General features: G+C 38.5%; 1 protein-coding gene across 11 annotated transcripts in view; it reads right to left on the bottom strand.

Moving 5' to 3' along the window:
* Window positions 1-21,070, bottom strand: part of PARD3 (par-3 family cell polarity regulator) — an 888,439-nt gene that overhangs the window by 342,977 nt on the left and 524,392 nt on the right. For all 11 annotated transcript variants that reach the window (XM_006871245.1, XM_006871243.1, XM_006871244.1 and 8 more), the window contains 2 exons: window positions 13,446-13,634; window positions 12,530-12,700 (listed from right to left, as the gene is read on the bottom strand). In XM_006871245.1, the coding sequence (XP_006871307.1) occupies window positions 12,530-12,700; window positions 13,446-13,634 (360 nt within the window). The remainder of the gene's footprint in view (window positions 1-12,529; window positions 12,701-13,445; window positions 13,635-21,070) is intronic.

Here is a 21,070-nt window from a genome sequence, read left to right as displayed (position 1 = left end):
GCAGCTGAGCATGCTAACCATTCCCACCACTCAGGGACTCCAAGGCAGCAGAGAAATAAACTAAGTGAATAACAGAGTTAAGTGAACCAATATTTGTTATAACTTGATTTATGATACTGTAAAAACTGAAACTAAAGGTCTAAAAACAATACAAGCTCTTAGGAAAAAAAAAAATTCATATAATTATTTTTCACTTCTGCAATTAGAAAATAACAAAACAACAACAAAAAATATATATATTATCCAGTGATGTGCTTTTCATTATAAACTTATCATATCCTTTCCATAAGAAAAAAAATTAAATTTTCGGTTTCTTTTTAAAGACTAATAGAATTTCTGTTGTTGTTAAGTGCTGTGGAGTTGGTTCTGACTCATAATGAGACTACATTGACTTTCCAAGGCTTTAACTCTTTGCAGGAGCAGAAAGCCTCATTTTCCGCCAAGGGCTCGAGCCACCAACCTTGTGGTTCACAGTCTAGTGTGTATCATGTAGAGCCACAGCGCTCCACTGTTGTTGTTTTTAAGCGCTTTCAAGTAGGCTCTGAGTCATAATGACCCCTATATAGGGTTTCTGAGGAGCGGCTGGAGGGTTTCAACAACCAACCTTGGAGTTAATAGTCCAGTGCTTATCCTACAGCACCCCACGACTCTCTGTAATGTTTAATAAAACGTCATTTTGTTGTAATCATGCATTAATGGATGGAATGATGCACCTCATGTAAAGAAAATGTATCCGAACTTCTCCACTATAAACACTGTCAAACTTCCATAGAGATGGCCCTAAGCCTCTTCAGCAAACCTAAAGCAGCATCCTAGCTACTAACTGGCATGATCTTATTATTTGATATTTCTATCTTTATGGGCTTGTTCTGTTTTATCCTCAGTATCTGGCACCGAGTGGCATTGGGCAAATAATTGGACAAATAAATTGTAATTAGACTAAATTACCTCTAATTTTCTTTAAAATGGTTTAAAGGTTTTATACATCCTAGGTAACAAGGAAGTATGCATTTAAAGCCAAGGGCATGGCTCAATCCTAAAATTAAAAGAAATTTAACCTAGATTAAAAATGAAAAGAAATTTAACCTAAATTACAGCCATGATATTTTCAGTAACCTCATATGCACATGAAAGTTGTACAGTGAATAAGGAAGACTGTAGAAGAACTGATGCTTTTGAGTTATGGTGTTGGAGGAGAATATTGAAAGTGTCATTGACTTCCAAAAGAACCAACCAATCTGTATTGAAAGAAGTGCAGCCAGAGTGCTCCTTGGAGGCCAGGATGGCCAAACTTCGTGTCTCATACTTTGGACATATTGTCAGGAAAGACCAGTCACTAGAGAAGGATATCATGTTTGGTATGGTGGAGAGTCTGTGCGCTTTTCTCCCCCAAGCTTAACTGTATTCATGTCATTATGGTCAACCCTACTTTGAGGAGGCATTTTTTTCCCACAGTCCATCATTGATGGACTCAAGCGTGGCAGCGGTAGTGAGGTTGGCCCAGGATCAGACATTGTTTCGTTCTGCTGTGCATGGGGTCGCTATGAGTCAGTTCCGACTCGATGGCACCTGACAACAACAATGGTGGAGAGTCAGAGAAAAAGAGGAAGACCCCCAGCTAGCTGGATTGGCAAAGTAGCAGCATCGATGGACTCAAGTGGGGCAACAATTGTGAGGCTGGCCCAGCACCAGGCAGTGTTCCATTCTGCTGTGCACAGGGTCACTACGAGTTGGTACCAACTCGATGCAACCAAACAACCACCACCACAACAGTTTATAGATTATAGTGAAAGCACAGGGAAGCACTGCTATTGAAAGTACAGTTTCGATTTAGGACAAGTGTGGGGGCAAGTTTTAGGGTACAGTTCCAGATTCTGTTTCCATACAGACCCCATTTCATTTCATTTTCTTCCCCAGGTGGAAGACTGCAAGAGTCAGAAAGGTAAGGGCAGCTCCCTGAGTGATGGGTTGGTACGTGGCAATGTCAGACTTTGCTGATTCTAAAGCCCAAGCTTCCATTGTACACCACCACCACAGCAACCAGGATAAAAACTGTCTGAACACCAACTTCACAGTCAATTAGGCCCACTGCATGCATAAGAGGAAGGGACAAGTAGCTTCTAAATTACTTTACCACCACCTTGGCCTTGCAACCATTAGTAAATCATTTGACCCCTGTGTATTTACTTCTTAATATATACAATGAAGAAAATCATAAATGATATCTGACACCCTTCCTATTCTAATATCACTGTCTAATTCTAAGAGGATTACACCTACAGAGGGAATTCATTCTAAAGTAGTCCTTGATAACCAAATCCCTCAAAATGAGGTCTAAGACAAAGCTCACCTACTAATATTATCTATTGGTACGGAGGCACAGCTTTATATACAATTACATCCAACAGATATCATTAAATGACTGGAAGCTCTGTCAGATTACAGCAAGTTTTGAAACGATTCATTCCTTTAAGATATTTTAAATCAGCATAATTCTCACACACAGTTTATTTTTCACATTTGAGGAACAATGCCACGGTTTTCTCCCATTCCCCCCCACTCTCCCTTAAAGTCTTAAAACTCTGTCCTCATAACTTATTTTCTGCTTCTTGTAGAAAACATTCTTTCTGTGTATTATCAAAGCAGAACAATGACAAAGAATGTTAGGACTTGACTTTTTTTGTGTGTCTCAAGAAACATGTAAATTATTTACCAGGAGCACAAAGCAAGGAGAAATCTCTTCTTTTCCAGTTTTTGTGTTTTTCCCCGCAAAGAAAAGAAATAATTATTGCTTATAAAAATGTTTTCAAAAGTAGTGAAGAAAAATATTAGATTTAAGAAAAGGAAAACAAAGGAAATGTGATTTCACAGCAGAAAAAAAAAATCCTTTTACAATCTTGTCTCATGGTTATTTTAGAACTTTGGTCTCTCCTAGTAACTAAGCTCTCCTTTTCTTCTAAAACTGATGCGCTGTACATCATTGCTTCACTTATAATTCAATGTTGACATGCCAGGCCCTGGGCTAGATCCAAGGACTGAAAAAGAATATGATAGAAAGGACCTAATTGTCTCAGAATTTAAGGACCAAGGCAAGCAAGCAAGCAAGCAAATTGGCAAAGAGAACAACATGATGACTATTGAAACAGATAAATACACAGGCAATGGAAATACACCAGAGAGACAAATCTAAAGGCTGCATAAGTCTTTGGGCTGAGTCTACGGGCAGCGAGGGTTCATGGTGGAGAGAGCAGCATGCATCCCAGAAACCACAAGGAATACAGGATAGTGGGAGCAGGGAGAAGAGAGAGAGGGTACAGCTGCTTGGTGTTCTAGATACCAGCATCGATCCTGGAGAGGTGGGAGGCTCCTGCAGAGACTTCAGGAGGGAATGACAAGATCAGATTTGTTGTATAGCAGCAACTCTCATAGTGTCATGTAGAGAACGGACTGAAGGAGAAAGTCTCAATAATCAAAAATAATCAATAATCAAAAAATCAGGGCACTGATGCAGAAAACCTGGGCACATGATGACGGATTGATTTAGGGCAGGGCAGAAGGGATGGGGAGAAGTGGGTTGAGTAGAGAGAGATATGCTAGAGGTACATTCCACGGGCACAGTAAAAACATCTGACAAGTTAAGGGAAACCCTGGACATTTGGCTACTACAATGGAAGGAACGAGGAGGGCATGCTGGAGAACTCGTTTTGGAAAACTAAATCGTGAATACACTTTCGAGCACCTCGAGAATTCAGTGTCTGGGATATAGAGCACTGAATATTTCCATGGGCAGTCAGAGGAATCTGGTACTAGACTAGAGCTCTAAGTTGGAAACAATGTTAGGGGGTTTATCAGAAAACAGGTAGAGTGGTGAGTACAAACAGTCCAGGGAACATGTGCGGCTTTAGAAGATACAGTTCAGGAAGAACCTGAAGAAAGACCAACAATGAAAACAACAACAACAAAAAGAAAGAAAAAGGATCCATTATATACTGCTGTTGGAAGGTAAAACACTACAGCCACTGTGCAAAACTGCAATGCCTTAAAGAGTTAAATGGGTTAATGCACCAGACTGCAAAGCCATTTGAACTGCAAGGTTGGTGGTTCAAGCTTACCAGCTGCACCTTGTAAAGCCTGCACAGCATCGCTATGGGTCAGACTCAACTCGACGGTACTTAACAACAACAACAAATATAAGTACCAAGGGGTTTCATAAAGTTCATGGACATTATGCTGAGTGACATTAGTCAGTCACAAAAGGACAAATACTGCATAAGACCATTATTGTAAAAGCTTAAAAAATATACCCATACTAAAAGGAAAAAAAAAAAATTGTTGGTTACCAGGATGGTTGAGAGAGGGGGCAATAGAGCATAGGGTAGGGGACACACACATCATAATTCAGGTGTTGAGGATGGCAGTACACATGAAAAGGGAGGGGGATGGAAGAACAAGCTAGATAGGGGAACACTGAAGTAGGTCTGCATGGGCTAAATGGGACAGAGGTAAATAGTGATGCATGCTCAACCTTGGAACAACAAGGCTCTGTGATACAGGGATCAAGGCATATACTGAACGAGTAAAAGAGGGGAAATAATGTTAAGATACATAACTGTCTTATGAATATTGGTTTCCTTTGCCTACTACTGTAAAATAGTCACTTGAGTGGGATAGAAAGGAATATCTGGAAACATGACTATAGAAAGCCTGTAAACCTGTCTTCGGCCTATAACTGACTGGAATACCTAAAAGCAGTTCTAAAACTTGCCCAGTTAAATAGGCTTCCTGCGGAGCCTTTGTAGTCTATAAGGACCTTAGGTGGAATGCTGAGCCCCATCCAGAACCTTCTGAGGTGGGACACTCCCACTGGAAAGGAGAAGCAGACCAGTCTGGAACAGGCAGAGGAACAGAAGATGCTTCTTGAAAGGAAGACTAGCAGGAAAACTCCAAAACAAAAATGGCAGTCTGATTGGCTACTAGAAGAACAAGCAAGTTGTTCACTGGGGAGCCATCTAGGAAAGCAATCAAGTCCTTTCAGGACAAACCCCCTTCCAAATTGAAACTCAAAGGGAACACAATAGCAGGCATGTAAGCTTGCCTGCAACCACACTGGTCTACTAGTGAGTGGAAGCAGGAGAAAGGCAGCAATGAAGATGTGAGCTGAGTTTGAAAACGTTCCATAGACTCCTGTGACCAAGAGATGAGAGAGAGATGAGGAGGGGTTGGTTGGTCCCATGTGTCAAGAGACCTGGGGACTCCTGAGCCCATGGACAAGGACATAGGCACGGAAGGCTGAAACTGAGAGCGAAGTGTCCAGCTGATGTGAAATGAGGGGAGATGCACAAGAACACCCAAAAATTAAAAAAAAAAAAAGTTTTGATAAAGGAAACAAATGTAAATTACTATAATTTGATGAATTTGACCTATACTTGTGGATGTAGTAGCTCAAAATACAAACTGAGATGAAAGGAGTCTTCACATCCATGATCAATCCTATCCCCTCTGTATACAGGGCTGATAGGGACGGGCAACTTAGACATTGGCTACTTAAAATGGAAGAGGCTATAAAGGCACAAAGTGACTGGCTTACAAGTTTTCAAGAGGGAGTTTAGTTTCAGAGTGTGTGGGGGAAGGTAGAAACCCCACTGAATAGATTTCATCTTGTCTAGATGGGTCTGGTAAAAAGAGATGGGGATAAGATTCTTATGATTCGATAGTGAGTAACTGTTATCAAGACTGATTGTGACTGCCACAACAGTAAACGTAGAAATTTTGTAACAAAAACAGGGAGTAGTTAATTTTACATTTGAGGAATAGAGAACCCTAGGGTCATCAAGGGAGAAGAGCACGAGAAGAATGTGGTGCTCTCCAGAGAAGCGCAACACCAGAGATAGAGAAAGAGATGAAGGCATGGAGAAATAGAGCAGCTGAGGACTCTACACTCATGGAAAGAAAAAGGCTGTGTGCTGGCAGCCAGATGCTGGTGACCAGGAGGCAGGCTTGCAGAATGTGTCCTTTGGTTGTTTAAATGATTATACATTACTGAGTGCTTCTGTGTGCATCCCGCCCTCCCCCACCAAAGTCCCAGGAGGAAAAGAAGCAAATACTGTTGAATGATGATGCATGGAGGAGATTATAATCATTGGAATGAAACGATGAGTGTAAAACTGATGTTACCCCATGTAAACTATCACTCAATTCACAATAAAAACTTAAAAAAAAAAAAAAAGTCCATCTAACAAAGGAATATTGAAACCCCTCGTACAAAGGAATGTTGTTGTTAAGTGCCATCAAGTTGGTTCCGACCTATAGTGACCCTGTACAGGTTTTCCGAGGCTATAAATCTTTACAGGAGCAAAAAGCCTCATCTTTCTCCCACGGAACTGCTGGTAGTCTTGAACTGCTGACCATGAGGTTAGCAGCCCAACTCGTAACCACTATGCTACCAGAGCTCCTTAAAGGAATATTATATAGCCACAGAGATAAATTAGTCCTGATACATGATAAAATGAAGACGAGCCTTCAAAGCATGCTCAATGACATAAGTCAGACAAAAAAGGAACACATATTATATGACTGAAGGGTGCCACTCTATTTTAAGCACTGGGCTCATAACCAAAAGGTTGGAAGTTCAAACTCACTAGGTAGTCCAAGGGAAAAAGTGGAGACTGGCTGCTTCTTTGAAGATTTATAGCCTCAGAAATCCTACCAAGCAGTTCTAGTGTATCTGATTGGGTCAGTAAAACTCAAAAACAAATCAATGGCGCTAAGTATGGTTTTGCTTTTGGTATGATTCTTCCCATATGGATCTGTACAGACAAATGAACAGAGACATAGAGTAGATTATCGATTACCAATAGCTGGGAAGAAGGGAGAATGGGGAGCAAATACTTTATGGGTATAGAGTTTCTGTCTGGAGTGATTAAAAAAATGTAGTTGCACAACATGGTGAATGCAATTAATGTCAATGAATTATATACTTAAAAACGGTTAAATGGCAATTTTGTACTCACAGGTACTTTATCACAAAAAAAATCTAAAGGAAATGCAGGAGGGAGAGAGGGCAAGCAGAGCCTAGTAAATGAACAACAGAGTGGGTAACAAAATGCTTCCAGAATGAGGTGGGACTTAATAACTCATGAAAGGTCAAGCAAAACAGACATACCTTCTAGAAAACATCTCAAATATGCTATATAAGGACACATCTTAGTACAAATCAAGGTTCTAAGACGTTACCTGGTATGAAATGTCAATATTTCATTTTAAACAAAACATACTAATGTACTGCTCTGCACTTACCACGTGTAAGAGAAGAGGAAGGCAGGGTGAGAAAATTACAAAAGTCTTTTTCGGTTTCTTTGTTTTCTTTAGCAAATGCCCATCTTCTCTAGCTTAAAATTAAGCGTGAAGTCCTTTGATTTAAGATGGGATAAGGAAAACTAGGGTTTTGTGATACTGCCAAAGACTAGAATGCACGTCTGACTAATAGACCCAGAAGGGGAGAAAGAAAGCACATTACTTTGGCTTGAGGTTCATGCATGACAACAAGATGCTTGTATCAATATTTACTGTAACATAAATTTACACATACTCTCCCAGTGATGCAGGGAGAAGTTCTTCCAGGGGTAATATACAAGTACAACAGCAGCAAAATCATGTCTTATGCCTTCTGGGAAGCTGAATTGAGCTTCTGTCTTCATATAATTCTTCAGTTAAACCCTGTCAGTACAAAAGGCTTCTCACTAGTATTACAAAGAAAGCACAGCACTCGTGATAAGATTTTTTTGGATATAATTGCTTTATAAGCTTACTCTGTCCTAAAAAATAGTAATAACCAGCAACGTATGAAAATGACACCATAAGGAATATTGAATATTAAAATCTATTACTGTCTGCTGCAGCTGTTCTCTTCCTTACATCATCTTTATTCAACATACATTCATATACAGACGTGAATGAGTGACATAGAGTTGTTTCAGTGATATTCCAATTTCACATCTTCTACAGTACAATGGGGAATAAAATCCGTGCTTTTATCAAAACAGTTTCAGGCTGGCAGAACTTTGCTTTGCTACTGTTTGGGGAACAAAAAGGCATAATCTGAATCAGACTAAAGTAAACCTGGATGCAGTATGCTGACCTTTCAAACATTTCATACATTTTATGTTCAGTTATAAATTTTCAGACTTTTCTTTTAAGGAAAACTCTGAGAAGGGGTTTCAAAGGTTTCTTCTTAGAGATTAAGATGATATCTTGCCAAGTAGCAAACAAATTCTATGACAGAAAGGACTTCACTGGTTGACTTGGCCATTGTATTCCTAGGACTTAGCACATTTTCTCAAAACTAGTAGATGCACAATAACCACCTATGGAATGAATGTCATGAGATGATTTACTTGTCCAACTGAAAAACACATAATACAGAACAAAGTGTCTTGTAAGCTTAACTGTTGAGAATTGTTCACTTGCACAAGAGAGATCAGTTAATGATTTAGCAACCAATATAAACTATTGTTTAAAAACTACTGTTAAAGAAAACCAGTCCAGAAACTTAAAGGGAACCTGTGAGCAGTCTAGTATGCTCACTGGTGACCACCTGGGTCTAGTTTTGAGTGGAAGTGGGGGAAATGCAGCAAATGAAGACATGTGCTGAGTCTGACCTTGTTCCATTGGCTCCCACTGACCTTGAGAAGAGAGAGAGAAGAGGAAGGACTGGCTGGTCTGAAGTTTAAGATGTGTGAACTCCTGAGCCCATGAGCCCTAGTCCCTGGGGGCTAGGGCTGAGAGTAAAGCAGTCAGCTGGTCTGAAGTGCAAGGAGGTGTGCGTGAACTCCTAAGCTTGTAACTAGTACCCATTAGATTTAGCTTGGATGGTTAGTTGATCAGAACTCAACCCAAAAAACATAAAGATGTCTGATGTCATGAACAACTACAAATTGCAAAAATTCAATGAAATAAAGACTTTTGTTTATGAATTCAGTGACTCAAAATTCTAACAGGAATGGAAGAATTCTTCATATCAAGGAAGAAACTTGTTTCCTCAATGTACTGGGTTACTAGGGATAAGAAACTTAGATACTATCAAAAATGGGAGTGGGTTATAAAGGCATGAAATGGCTGGCTTACAAGTTGTCATGAGTGTGCTTAGTTTCAAAATGAGGGGAGTAAGGTAGAATCCAAACTGAATAGTTTCTCTCTTTTCCAGATGAATCTGGTAACAGGGGTGGGGGATGACAGTGATAAGATTTTAAGCCACAGTTGTGAGTTAGCAGAATTAATTGTGATAAACACTACTGTAATTGTAGAAGATGTGTAACTAAAGGGGAGGAGGATGTAGTTAATCTTTCATTTCAGGAATAGATGATCCTAGGACCATCAAGTAGGAAGAGAATGAGACGAGTCTGAGATCCCTATATAGAAGAGCAATGACAGCAGAGATGGGGACAGAGGCAGTGGCATGGAAAGGCAGAGCATGGAAAGGCATGTGTGCAGTGGAGTCAGTTCCGACTCATAGCGACCCTACACAGGGTTTCCGAGGCTGTAAATCTTTACGGGAGCAGACCGCCTCATCTTTCTCCTACGGAGTGGCTGGTAGTTTCGAACTGCTGGTCTTGCGGTTCGCAGCCCGATTCGTAACCACTACGCTACCAGAGCGCTCTCTCTCTCTCATATATATATATATATATATAGATATATATATATATATAATCTTTTGTTTTGTAAGTGCACAACAACTACTTTTGCTTTGTTCATTTCTGAAATATAAGATGTAAATGGGGAACCACAGGGAGGAAGCATGATAACAGTTGGAGCTGGGGGAATTGTAATCATTGAGATGGAACAAAGCTTTTAATTTGTTGCATGTAAAGCTGAAGATCTTGTCTGTAAACTTTCACCCAAGTCACAATACACAGTTAAAACACATAAAAAGAAAACTAGTCCAAAGGTCTACTCTGAGAGATTAGCTTTTATATTTATCTTATAAAAGTAAATATTTTTAATGTCACTGTTTCTGATTCTGAGGTTTAAGTTAAGATTATATTATTCTCCTGTTTTTGGGCCAAAACTGATTTAACTATTCATTCAGTGTGTGGCATACAAAAGTTTTAAACAATATTGGTGTAAATTAATGTATGGTCAGTAACCTTTCAAACATTGGTCATGATATTGATTACTCATGGAGTTGAAGAGTAAATTTTTATTTGCAAAATATGATTATATTATGGGTACAGATACCACAACCCAAACAGGTTACTACTTATTGTTATGTGCTGTAGAGTCAGTTCTGAACCATAGCAACCCTGCATAGGGTTTCCGAGGAGAGGCTGGTGAACTTGAATCACCAGCCTTGAAGTTCAAATGACTTTACAGTTGAGTGCATTAACCCACAGCACCACACACAGGGCTCCAGTGCTATTTAGATCATGAAAAAAAAAAAAAGTACAAACCAAATTTAATGCTTAATTCCACCACCCCTCCCACCCCGCTATTGAATCAACCCCAACCAGAAGTGATCCTACTGGACAGAGTAAAAATGCTCTATAGGGTTTCAGAGATGTTAAATCATTATGGAAGTAAGCTGCCTCATCCTTCTGCTGAGGAGCTGATGGGTTCAAACTTCCAGCCTTTCAGTGGGCAGCTGAACACTTAACTCATTGTCTTTCCAGGGCTCCTTCATGCAAAATAGATTTATGAAATCTAATCGTTTTCAGGATCCAATACTAAATAAGGAGCCCTGGCAGCACAAAGTTTAAGTGAAGATCTACCCAGTGGCTCTGAAGGAGAGTGGCCTGGCCAATGGATCAGTTCTACTCTCTCACGTGGAGTCACTATGAGTTGGAAGTAACTTGACAATACTCTAAAACAACAATTGTAATGATCAAATCTTTATCATTTCTTTTTCTATCACCCATTGATCAGTTTGACACACAAGGGTGGTTTGTGTGTTACTGTGATACAATAAACTATGCCAACAATATTTCACATGCCCGCAAGTTACAGGTTTCCAAAAGGAAGGCCTGTAAATCTAATGTCAAACATCAGCCAACGACAGCCCAATGGGTCAAAACAGAACAATGTCCAATATATTGCTGGAAGACGAGCCCCCTGGCTTAGAAGGTACTCCAAATCCACAGTGGTCACTGCAGTGGTCTTAAGCATCCTCATCCTTCTGCTGAGGAGTTGATGGGTTCAAACTTCCAGCCTTTCAGTGGGCAGCTGAACACTTAACTCATGAAGATGGCACAAGGCCAAGCAATGTTTTATTCTATAGAACACGGTGTTGCAGGAATCAGCAAGTAACAGCATGATTTCTTGTTACCCTTCAAATGTCCCACTCTACAGGAAAGTATTCTTCTCCTTAATTGGTAAAACAGATGCTCATACTGTTCAGGAGAGGCTGTAACTGTGCTTCCCAGTCATTCCTCCGTTCATTCAACAGCATACATTTGGAGTGACCAAGGTTTAAGTGCTATATATAGCGTAATGGTTACGAATCGGGCTGCGAACCTCATGGTCAGCAGTTTGAAACTACCAGCTGTTCCGTGGAGTAAGATGAGGCTTTCTGCTCCCGTAAAGATTTACAGCCTCAGAAACCCTGCACAGGGTCGCTATGAGTCGGAACCGACTCCACGGCCCATCACAACAACAACAACATATCACCGAAAAGCAAGCACTCAAGGATAAAAAAACCCCTTTATCTCATATGGGGCTCCAGGGGACTGAGGGGAAACTTCAATTCTTAAGGTGTCACAAGAGAACACTAAACTGTAAGAAATCTAGACTCAGTTAAGAGTTTTGTTAGGGGCATACCATTCAGGAGAAGATTCATCAGAAAAATGAATGAATGAGTAAGCTGCTGTTTTACTGTTTCTCCCCTGAATGGTCACCTCCTGAATACAAGACTGGTGTCCCAAGTTCACCCAAAGAAAGGCCTACTATCAAAAAATCACTCACTGAAAACTCTTGGAGCACAGTTCTGCCCTGACACATGACATCATGATTCTGTGGTGACTCAAAAGCAACTTGCAAAGTCCAATGTGGCTGTTTAGAAGAGAGCTGTTAGCTTTCAGAAGAAAGGTGTGATACTATTTTCAAGAAGAGAGGATGGCTAAATGTGCCTTTAAGATCCCACCACCATTTATTAGGTTGACTATAGACAATGTTGGAGTCCTGGTGTGACGCAGTGGGTTAATGTGCTGAACTGCAAGGTCCATTTGAACTGCAAGGTTGGCAGTTCACACTCACTAGCCACACCTTGGAAACTATACAGGGTTACTATGAGTAGGAAACAATTGGACAACACATAATAACAACAATAACATAAGATAACATGAGCATACATTGAGAAGTATTTTGAATGCAAAATTAAGAAAACAAATCACAATTCACTTATATAGTAATAAATTAGTGTTTTCAGGTCAAATCCCAGGAAGTTCGTTCATTGTCCAATATTATCCCAGCATAATAGTCTAATTAAAATTTCAGATGTTAATGCCTTTTGTTTATTGATTTTTTTTTAGGAAAGTTTTACCTCATTGCACTTGCTTATTCTCCTGGCTACTATAAGCTGGATCATTCCTCGCTTGTTCCCTTCAGTAGACATAGACCTTCTTAGAGTTTCCATAGCATCTGGATTTGTCTTGCCCAACAGGGACTCTCCATTTACTGCAATTAGTTGATCATTCACCCGCAGCCTTCCATCCTGGAGAAACAGGTAAAAATAAGTGCTATGAAATCCTTTGCTACAAAACAAGCTGCTTTCCCTTTAATTAAAATATAAATAAGAAAAGAAACAAAACAAAACAAAACAGAAAACATTTCATCCAAATGGATTATGCCCAATTGAACACTGGCATAATAACACTGTAGCCTGTGTCTCTTTCAATCACTTATACATTTGTAAATCAACTCATTATCATAATCTGTTTACCAAAATAGCATACTAATTCAAAGGACACAAAGTGATTACTTTTTCCCTTCCAGAGACCCCCATGGAGGTTAGTTACAGTCCAAAGCTTGGAAAAGCTCAAGGCTCTTAGACAATTTCAAAAAAGTGCCCCCTAACCAAAGAGCCAGGAAATTCTATCTAGCCTGTGACATGGGATAAAGGACCCACTGGGAGAGAAGAAGGGGAAAGATGAATTGTTACTGTGTGCCCACTTTGTGCCAGGACCTAGGCTAAGCCTTTGCATAAATTATCTCCATTTAATTAAAATGACCATGAGTTGAAGTTTCCATGAGATTAAAAAACAAAAAAATGAAGAGATGAAGTTATGAAGTCCATCTCAAAATGGCGCATCACTGCTTCTTCTAGTGATTTGATTAAGGAGAATTGAGACGAAACCAGAACACATTTGATAAATGCATATATTTCCAAAATAGATATAACTGAGAGGAAAGTTGCTTTTTTAGCAGACACACAGTTGAGAAAGTTTCCATTTGCTTACTTTAGATGCTGCTCCTCCGTTAATAATGGACTTGACAAAGATTCCCAGGTCGGCATGGTTCTCTTTGGACCGGTTCCCTTTGACACTGACACCAAGACCAGCTGATCCTGAATCATTAAGTGGAACTTCAAACGTCAGAAATTCCCTGGTGCCATCAGGTGTGAGAACAATATCCTCATCTTCAGCTTTCTAACAGAGAACAAAATTGCACAGCATATTATATTTCTACATGTCTTTCTCAAAGTTATTTTTAAAGACAGTTAATAATCAGTTCTGTACGCTTAACAGCGAAGCATTTCCACCAAAGTTGCATGACAAGAGTCATGATAATTGTGTCTCTGTGCCCCTCCAGAAGATTCCTGAAAATAGCTGTTAATATTTTTATGAAGCATTTGTTCCAAAATTGAAACAAACCCAAACAAGATTATAAGAAAAAGAGCAAAAAATTTGTAGAGAAAGGACTAAGTTGATTTTAATAGTTTGTTTTGTTTTCGGGTGAGTATTTCTACAAGGTTAAGTAAAAAAGCATTGCTACTAGGTTTCAGGTTCATATATGCATGTGTTTATTCCAAACAAAACATGTTGAAACCCGTTTCTGGGATCAGTGGATGTCTGTAGGCAAATTCTGTTTCAATGTTGTTGGTGTTGTTAAGGTCGCTGAGTCAATTCTGCCTCATAGAGGATACAAAATCAATTGTTACTGTGCCCATCCATCTTGTTGGAGTGGGGGGGCTCTTCCTTTTGTTCTGCTAACCCTCCACTGTACCAAGCATGGTATACTTCTCCAAGGACTGGACACTCCCGATAAGATGTCCCAAATACGAGAGATAAAGTCTCGCCATCCCAGCTTCTAAAGAGCATTCTGGCTGTCCTTCTTCCAAAACAGATTTATTTATTTGTTCTTCTGAAAGTCCATTGTAATTTTAACATTCTTCTCCAACACTATAACTCAAATGTGTCAGTTCTTCTAGGGTCTTCCTTATTCACTGTCCAACTTGCATATGAGGTTACTGAAAATATCATGGCTTTGGACAGGCTACTTTAGTCCTCAAACAGATATCTTTGCTCTTAAAAACACTTTAAAGAGGTCTTGTGCAGAAATTTCCTTAGTGCAGTATGTCTTTTGATTTCTTGTATGCTGCTTCCATGAGTGTTGACTGTGGATTCAAGCAAAATGAAATCATTGATAACTTCAATTTATCATGGTGTTATTTATTGGCCTAGTGGCAAGATTTTTTTTTTTTTTTTTTTTTTACAGTGAGATGCAATCTCCATCAGTATTTTAAGTCTTCTTGCTTCCAGGAGGTAAGGTTGTATCATTTACACTTCACGGGTTGTTAATGAGTCTTTCTCCAGTCCTGATGCCATGTTCTTCATATAATTCAGCTCCTCATATCATTTGCTCAGTGTACAGATTGAAAAAGTTAGGTAAAAGAATACAACCCTGACACACATCTTTTCTGATTATGCCATTCAGTATCACCTTGATCTGTCCAAATGACTAATTCTTAGTCTATGTACAGATTCCTTATGAACACAATTAAGTGTTCCACAACACCCATTTCTCACAATGTTACCCATAGCTTAGTCAAAAGCCTTTACATAATCAAAAAAGCACAAGTAAACATCGTCCTGGTATTCTTTGCTTTCAGCCAAAATCTGTTTCTTTAGGGTGGCTTAAAAGATAGATCCAACCAAATCCAAGGCATCAAAGGGACTCTGCTAGACCAGTTACATTCAAGGCAGAGAGGTCAGTTCAAACGGTTATGATGACTGCTTTGGGGATTCATTCCTAAATGGAAATTTTGATAGATTTTACTCAAAAGACAAAGGATGATCACAGGAGTTTATTATGAAGAAGTGTCTAGAAAATTGAAAACAGAAACAATGAGAAAATGGACACGAAAATTACAACAAGTCTTTTTTTTTTCCATCATGACAATACACCTGTTGATTCTTCAAGGGTAGCAAGGGCAATTTCAATGGGAAACATTAACCACATCCAACCTACATCCCTGATGTTGCCCAAACTCAAAGAACATTTAAAAGGAACATGATTTGAGTCCCTGGATGATGCCAAAACTGCTTTTTTGACATGGTGCACATCAATGAGTGCAGAAATCTTCGGGAAAGGGCTAAATAAACGGCAACACTGACTTCTGAAGTGAATAGAAAGAGCAGGATTTTTATCTGTTCTAAATCACAGGCAAAAATCAGTAACATAGTCATCAAAATAAATAAAAACAAAAGTTCATTTGTCCTTTTTTCTAAATTAGGAATTTTCGGTGTCATTCATAGTTTAATGTTCACAAATGGTGTATCTTTTTCATTCACAAACATAAGAAATTCCAATAACACAAAGTAAAAAGAAAAAGGTATTCATGCTCACAGAGCTACTAAAGAGTTTCATCCTTCAACATCGGTGAAATAAAATATAGATACATTTTAAGGGTGAAAAAATTCCACAATGTTATATCATACATAATGCAGCTGGTGAGTTTCATTCAAACATTATTGTTTAATTGTGGTTGTTATTAAGTGCTGTTGAGAAAGTTCTGACTCATAGCGACCCTGCATTGGGCTTCCAATGAGCTGGTGAGCTTGAAATGCTGACATTTAGGTTCAAACCAACCTTGCAGTCCAGCACATACATAAGCTTTGTTTTAATAAGCACAGTTACAAAATGCATTAGGGGACTGTTCTGAAATGCAAAAATAAAACTACACACATGTTTGCCCATCTAATGTCTAAAGAGAAAGAAAGGAAAGGAAAGCTTGATACATACTCTGATGATAATGAATGACAAGGCATATTATTAAACAACCAACACTGGAAAAGGATGCAGCCCATCTTCTTTAGCAAACCCATCTATTGTGAAGACTTCAGACACCATCTCAACAGTGACCATCTCCACATCATTAAGACCAGAACCCCTTTTCTAAGCACACAATGAACGTGTGCTCCTCAAATCACAAACTGTTCATCTCCTTCTATAACCTGCTGCTGTATCCCCACTATTAACATACTTCTCAAGCAGTCACTCAATTATTCAAGCTGGAATTATCAAATTACACTTATGGAATACTCATATATAACAGTAGAGAGCTAAGCTGTAATACGGAGTACTGGTGTGGCACTGTGGGTTAATGTGCCAGACTGCAAAGCTGTTTGAACTGCAAGGTTGGCGGTTCAAGTTAACCAGCTGCTCTTCAGAAACCCTATACAGGGTTGCTATGGGTCGGAACCAATTTGACAGCACTCAACAACAACAACGACAAAACTGTAATACAAGGTATCTTTCAAATTTTTAATTTTGGAAGCATGATCAACATCATGCTTAAAAATAGGCTATGGCAGACATAATGAAATGTGGTAAGATTTCAGTTTGTTTCTTTACAGTCCATCAAATTTTTGAAATTTCCAAAATAATAGTAATAAAATGTTTTTTAAAGGAAGTTAGGATTTAGTATCAGATGGAATCTCAGATGTTTCAATCAGATATCTCACTTAGAGGGAAATGGTATCTGAAAGGGTAGTGTTTATGAACAATGGATTACTTTTTAAAGTGATCATATCAAAAATTTATGCTATTGCCAAACTTAAAGTTCATAATAATGCAATTTTTAAAGGGACATTTGTAGGTAGCTAATACTCAAGGTAGACATTTTATGGCAGTACAGTTTTTACTAGGAGTTCTGGTAACGTAGTGGTTACAAATTGGGCTGATAGTCTCAGGGTCAGCAGTTTGAAACTATCAGCTATTACGTGGGAGAAAGATGAGGCTTTCTGCTCCCACAAGTTTTACAGCCTCGGCCATACTTTAAGACTGAAACTCAAAGGGAACACATGAGCAGGCACGTAAGCTTGCTGGTGACCACATTAGTCTACTCATGAGTGGAAGAGGGGGAAAGGCAGCAATGAAGAAATGGACTGAGTTCAACCATGGTCCATAGACTCCCACTGACTTGGAGATAAGAGAGAGAAGAGGAAGGGCTGGTTGGTCCAAAGTGTGGTGAGACCTGGGGACACCTGAGCCCATGGACCAGGACATAGCCACAGAGGGCTAGAGCTGAGCGTCAAGCATCCAGCTAATATGAAGTGAAGGGAGATGCGCAAGAAGACCCAAACTTTCAGATAATACCCTTTTGACCTAGCCTCAATGGCTTGATAATCAGAACTTGATTAGAGGAAGATAAAAAACCAACAATTTTTGATAAAGAAAACGAGGGTAAATTGCTACAATTTGATGAACTTGACCTATACTCATGGAGGTAGTAACCCTAAATACCAACAGAGAGGGAAAGAGTCTTCACATCAAGTATCAATGCTATCCGCTCTGTACACAGGGTAGAGAGGGACGGGCAATTTAGATACTGGCTACATAAAATGAGGGAGCGATAAAAGCACAAAGTGACTAGCTTACAAGGTTTCAAGAGGGAGTTTAGTTTAAGAGTGTGTAGGGGAAGAAAGAGTCCCACTGAATAGTTTTCATCTTGTCTAGATGGGTCTGGTTAAAAGAGATGGGGATAAATAAGATGCTTATGACTCAATAGTGAATAAAAGTTATTATGAATAATTGCAACTGTCACAGTTGTAAAGGTAGAAGTTTTGTAACAAAAACAGGGGAGTAGTTACTCTTACAGTCAGAAGCAAAGGATCCTAAGACCTCAAAGGAGAAGAGCACAAGTGAAATGAGAGACCTTATCCAGAGAAGCAGCGACACCAGAAATGGAGGTAGAGTTGGGGACATGAAGAGACGGAGCGGCTGAGGACTCTAGACTCGTGGGAAGAAAGGGACCAAGAGCTGGCAGCCAGGAGGCAGACTTGCAGAATGTGCCCTTTGGTGGTGTAAATTATTATACATGCCTGAGTGTTTAAAAAAAAAAAAAGAGCAAAAGTGAATAGAGAGATAGTAATATTGCTATCTGATGGTATTATAATCATTGTAATGAAACAAGGTGTATGATTTGATGAATGTAAAACTGATGATCTGCCCTGTCTCTCAATTCACAATAAAAAATAAAACTAAAAAAATAAAAGAGATTTAAAGCCTCAGAAACCCTGTACAGGGTCTCTCAATTCACAATAAAAAATAAAACTAAAAAAATAAAAGAGATTTAAAGCCTCAGAAACCCTGTACAGGGTCTCTATGAGTCAGAACCGACTCCACAGCACATAACCACGACCACCACCTTGAGCAAAGCTCAGAGTGACCGTTGGGAGTCCTGGTGTGGTGCTGTGGGCTAATGTGTCAGACTGCAAAGTTGTTTCAACTGCAAGGTCAGTGGTTCAAGCTCACCAGCTGCCCCTTGGAAACCCTAAAGAGGGTTGCTATGGGTCGGAGTTGACTCAAAGGCACTTAACAACAACAACAACAACAACAGTTTTTAAGCCATCTCAAACAACTGCCTTGTAGTTGTTAGGGCAACGTATGTTCCCAGAAAATAAACTGCAACACATCAAAAACATACAATAAAAAATATAACAAACGAACACTTTGAAGAGATGAGGGACAGTAGTTCTACTAACTATGTAAACACGTTTCAGCATAAGAGTTAAGATAAACTCCAAGCATGCAAACTACAAAATAAAACTATTTAATAATAATGCCAGAAAACAATTACATTTCAAATCAAACAAATGTATTTGAGAGAAATAATACCAAATATAAGGGACAAGTTCATGGAAAAAATGAAATGAAAAGATAATGGAACTCCCTTCATTATACATACCAAAAGCACATTCACATATTTAATATGCAAAATATCTTCACATACATCTGCTCTATAAACACTAAATTCAACTCATTTTAAATTTTTATATGCAATGTTTGAAACAATTTAACAGTATATTAAATATTGGCTCTAGAGAGTCACCAGAGTACTTAGTCTGCAACAAAAATAGAATGCCTATGTAATTTTTTTTTTTTTATTTCAAATTCAAAATAGTAACGATATCATGAAAACAGGCCACAGACCTCTTCCACTTTACAATGTGAAGTAGCTGAAAGATAAAATTTACTTTATCAATCAGGATTTATATTCTTGAGAAAAATGCATTTACAAGGACACAGAGAACAAAGCTAGTCCATGGGTAGACACACTTAGGTCTAATCATTCAGGGCATAGATTTGCTTCAAATGTTCAAGTTTCTTAATTGTCACTTACTGATTTGCATCATCAGCTTGGCTTCTTAATTTTTCCTGATTTTGACATTTTCATAGGTTTCACTAAGGTTTAAAATTTGCATTTTTTTCCACTTGAAAAATCAAGATAAGAAGCTGATGAAAAATATGAAGACAAATTTAATCTAGGTGGAATCATTTCTGACATGCCCTATTGTGAACCTGTCTTAAAGGAGAGTTTATTCTCCAGGGGAAATTTTCATTTATTAAGAAAACTACAAGACAGTCACACTTTTCTTTTTCAGCTCTGTTCACCATGTCTTCAGTCATTATTATCATTGAAAACATGTGAGTGTGAGACAGTACTTTCCATACGCTATTTCATTATTAATCCATTTGGATCTTGACTTAAGTCTAAAATTGTCAGTTTTAAAACTTAATTCATTGGAGGCAAAAATATTGAAAATTTTGCTCTTCAAAAACAGTCTGGCTCCAATTAAAAGAAACATCTAAAAGAGACAAATGGATGAAGACATACGTTTATAATTGGATACCATGAGTTGTGGGGAGACGGGAGGAATGGATGTTCAATGCATAAAACGATGTTTGCACACAGGGTGGAGGGAACTGATGGTAAATATGGCAATTGTTTTCTGTTGTTCTATAGAAATTACTATGATAAAAAATGCAATGTCCTCACAATTTAAAATGCTAGATCACAAGGAACTTTTATATAAACTCTAATATTCAGATCCTTACATTCTGATATGAAGTTTTCTATTACCTGCATTGCAATTCAGTCCAAATTTTGTACTTTCCTTATCAACCACTGCTGGAGTCAAGCTCTTTCTATATAAATACAGTAAGTGTATTTTCTATAACTTACCCTTCAACCCGTTTGTGTTAATATCATTGTGTCACACAAGCAACTTGCCATATATTAGGTGAACTCAAATGGTTTGTGGAAAAACAGAATAAAAATATAATAGAACTTCTCAAGGAACTTTCAGAAATCCTCTCATAGGCTAACCAAGTACCAGCATGTACATAAATCTTGATACACAGGCTGTATGTGAGTTTTTATTTTGCCTATTGACATTTTCCTTTAACATAAAGACAAGGATATTTTTGCTATAAGCTTATTAGAAATAGAAAATACCTGCTGAATGAGCAGATGAAAGCTATTTATTTTCCCACTATCCTCAAAACAATAGAAAAGATGCACAATTTATCTGTAGTGGGTAGGAAAATATTTTCAAGTGACCAGTACTAAGGCCTAACATTCCTTCTTCCCTAAACTGTTTCAATACAAGCATTCAAGGTACACCAAGCCAACAGGTAACTCTTCATCTGCAGATAGTCTGTATCATCGGTTTATCTCCAAGAGAAAAAAGCAAAGCTGATTATATTAAGTCATAGTACTTCTAATCGCAAGCAGAATTTCTAAGTCTCATTATATAAAAAGTTTGTAGAAATTTACTTTTGAATCTATTTATATTTA

This window comes from Chrysochloris asiatica, unplaced genomic scaffold, assembly GCF_000296735.1.
Source record: "Chrysochloris asiatica unplaced genomic scaffold, ChrAsi1.0 scaffold00164, whole genome shotgun sequence".
NCBI classification, from domain to species: Eukaryota; Metazoa; Chordata; class Mammalia; order Afrosoricida; family Chrysochloridae; genus Chrysochloris; species Chrysochloris asiatica.
Note: the sequence above shows the minus strand (reverse complement) of the source record. Positions and strands in the feature narration are given on the sequence as shown.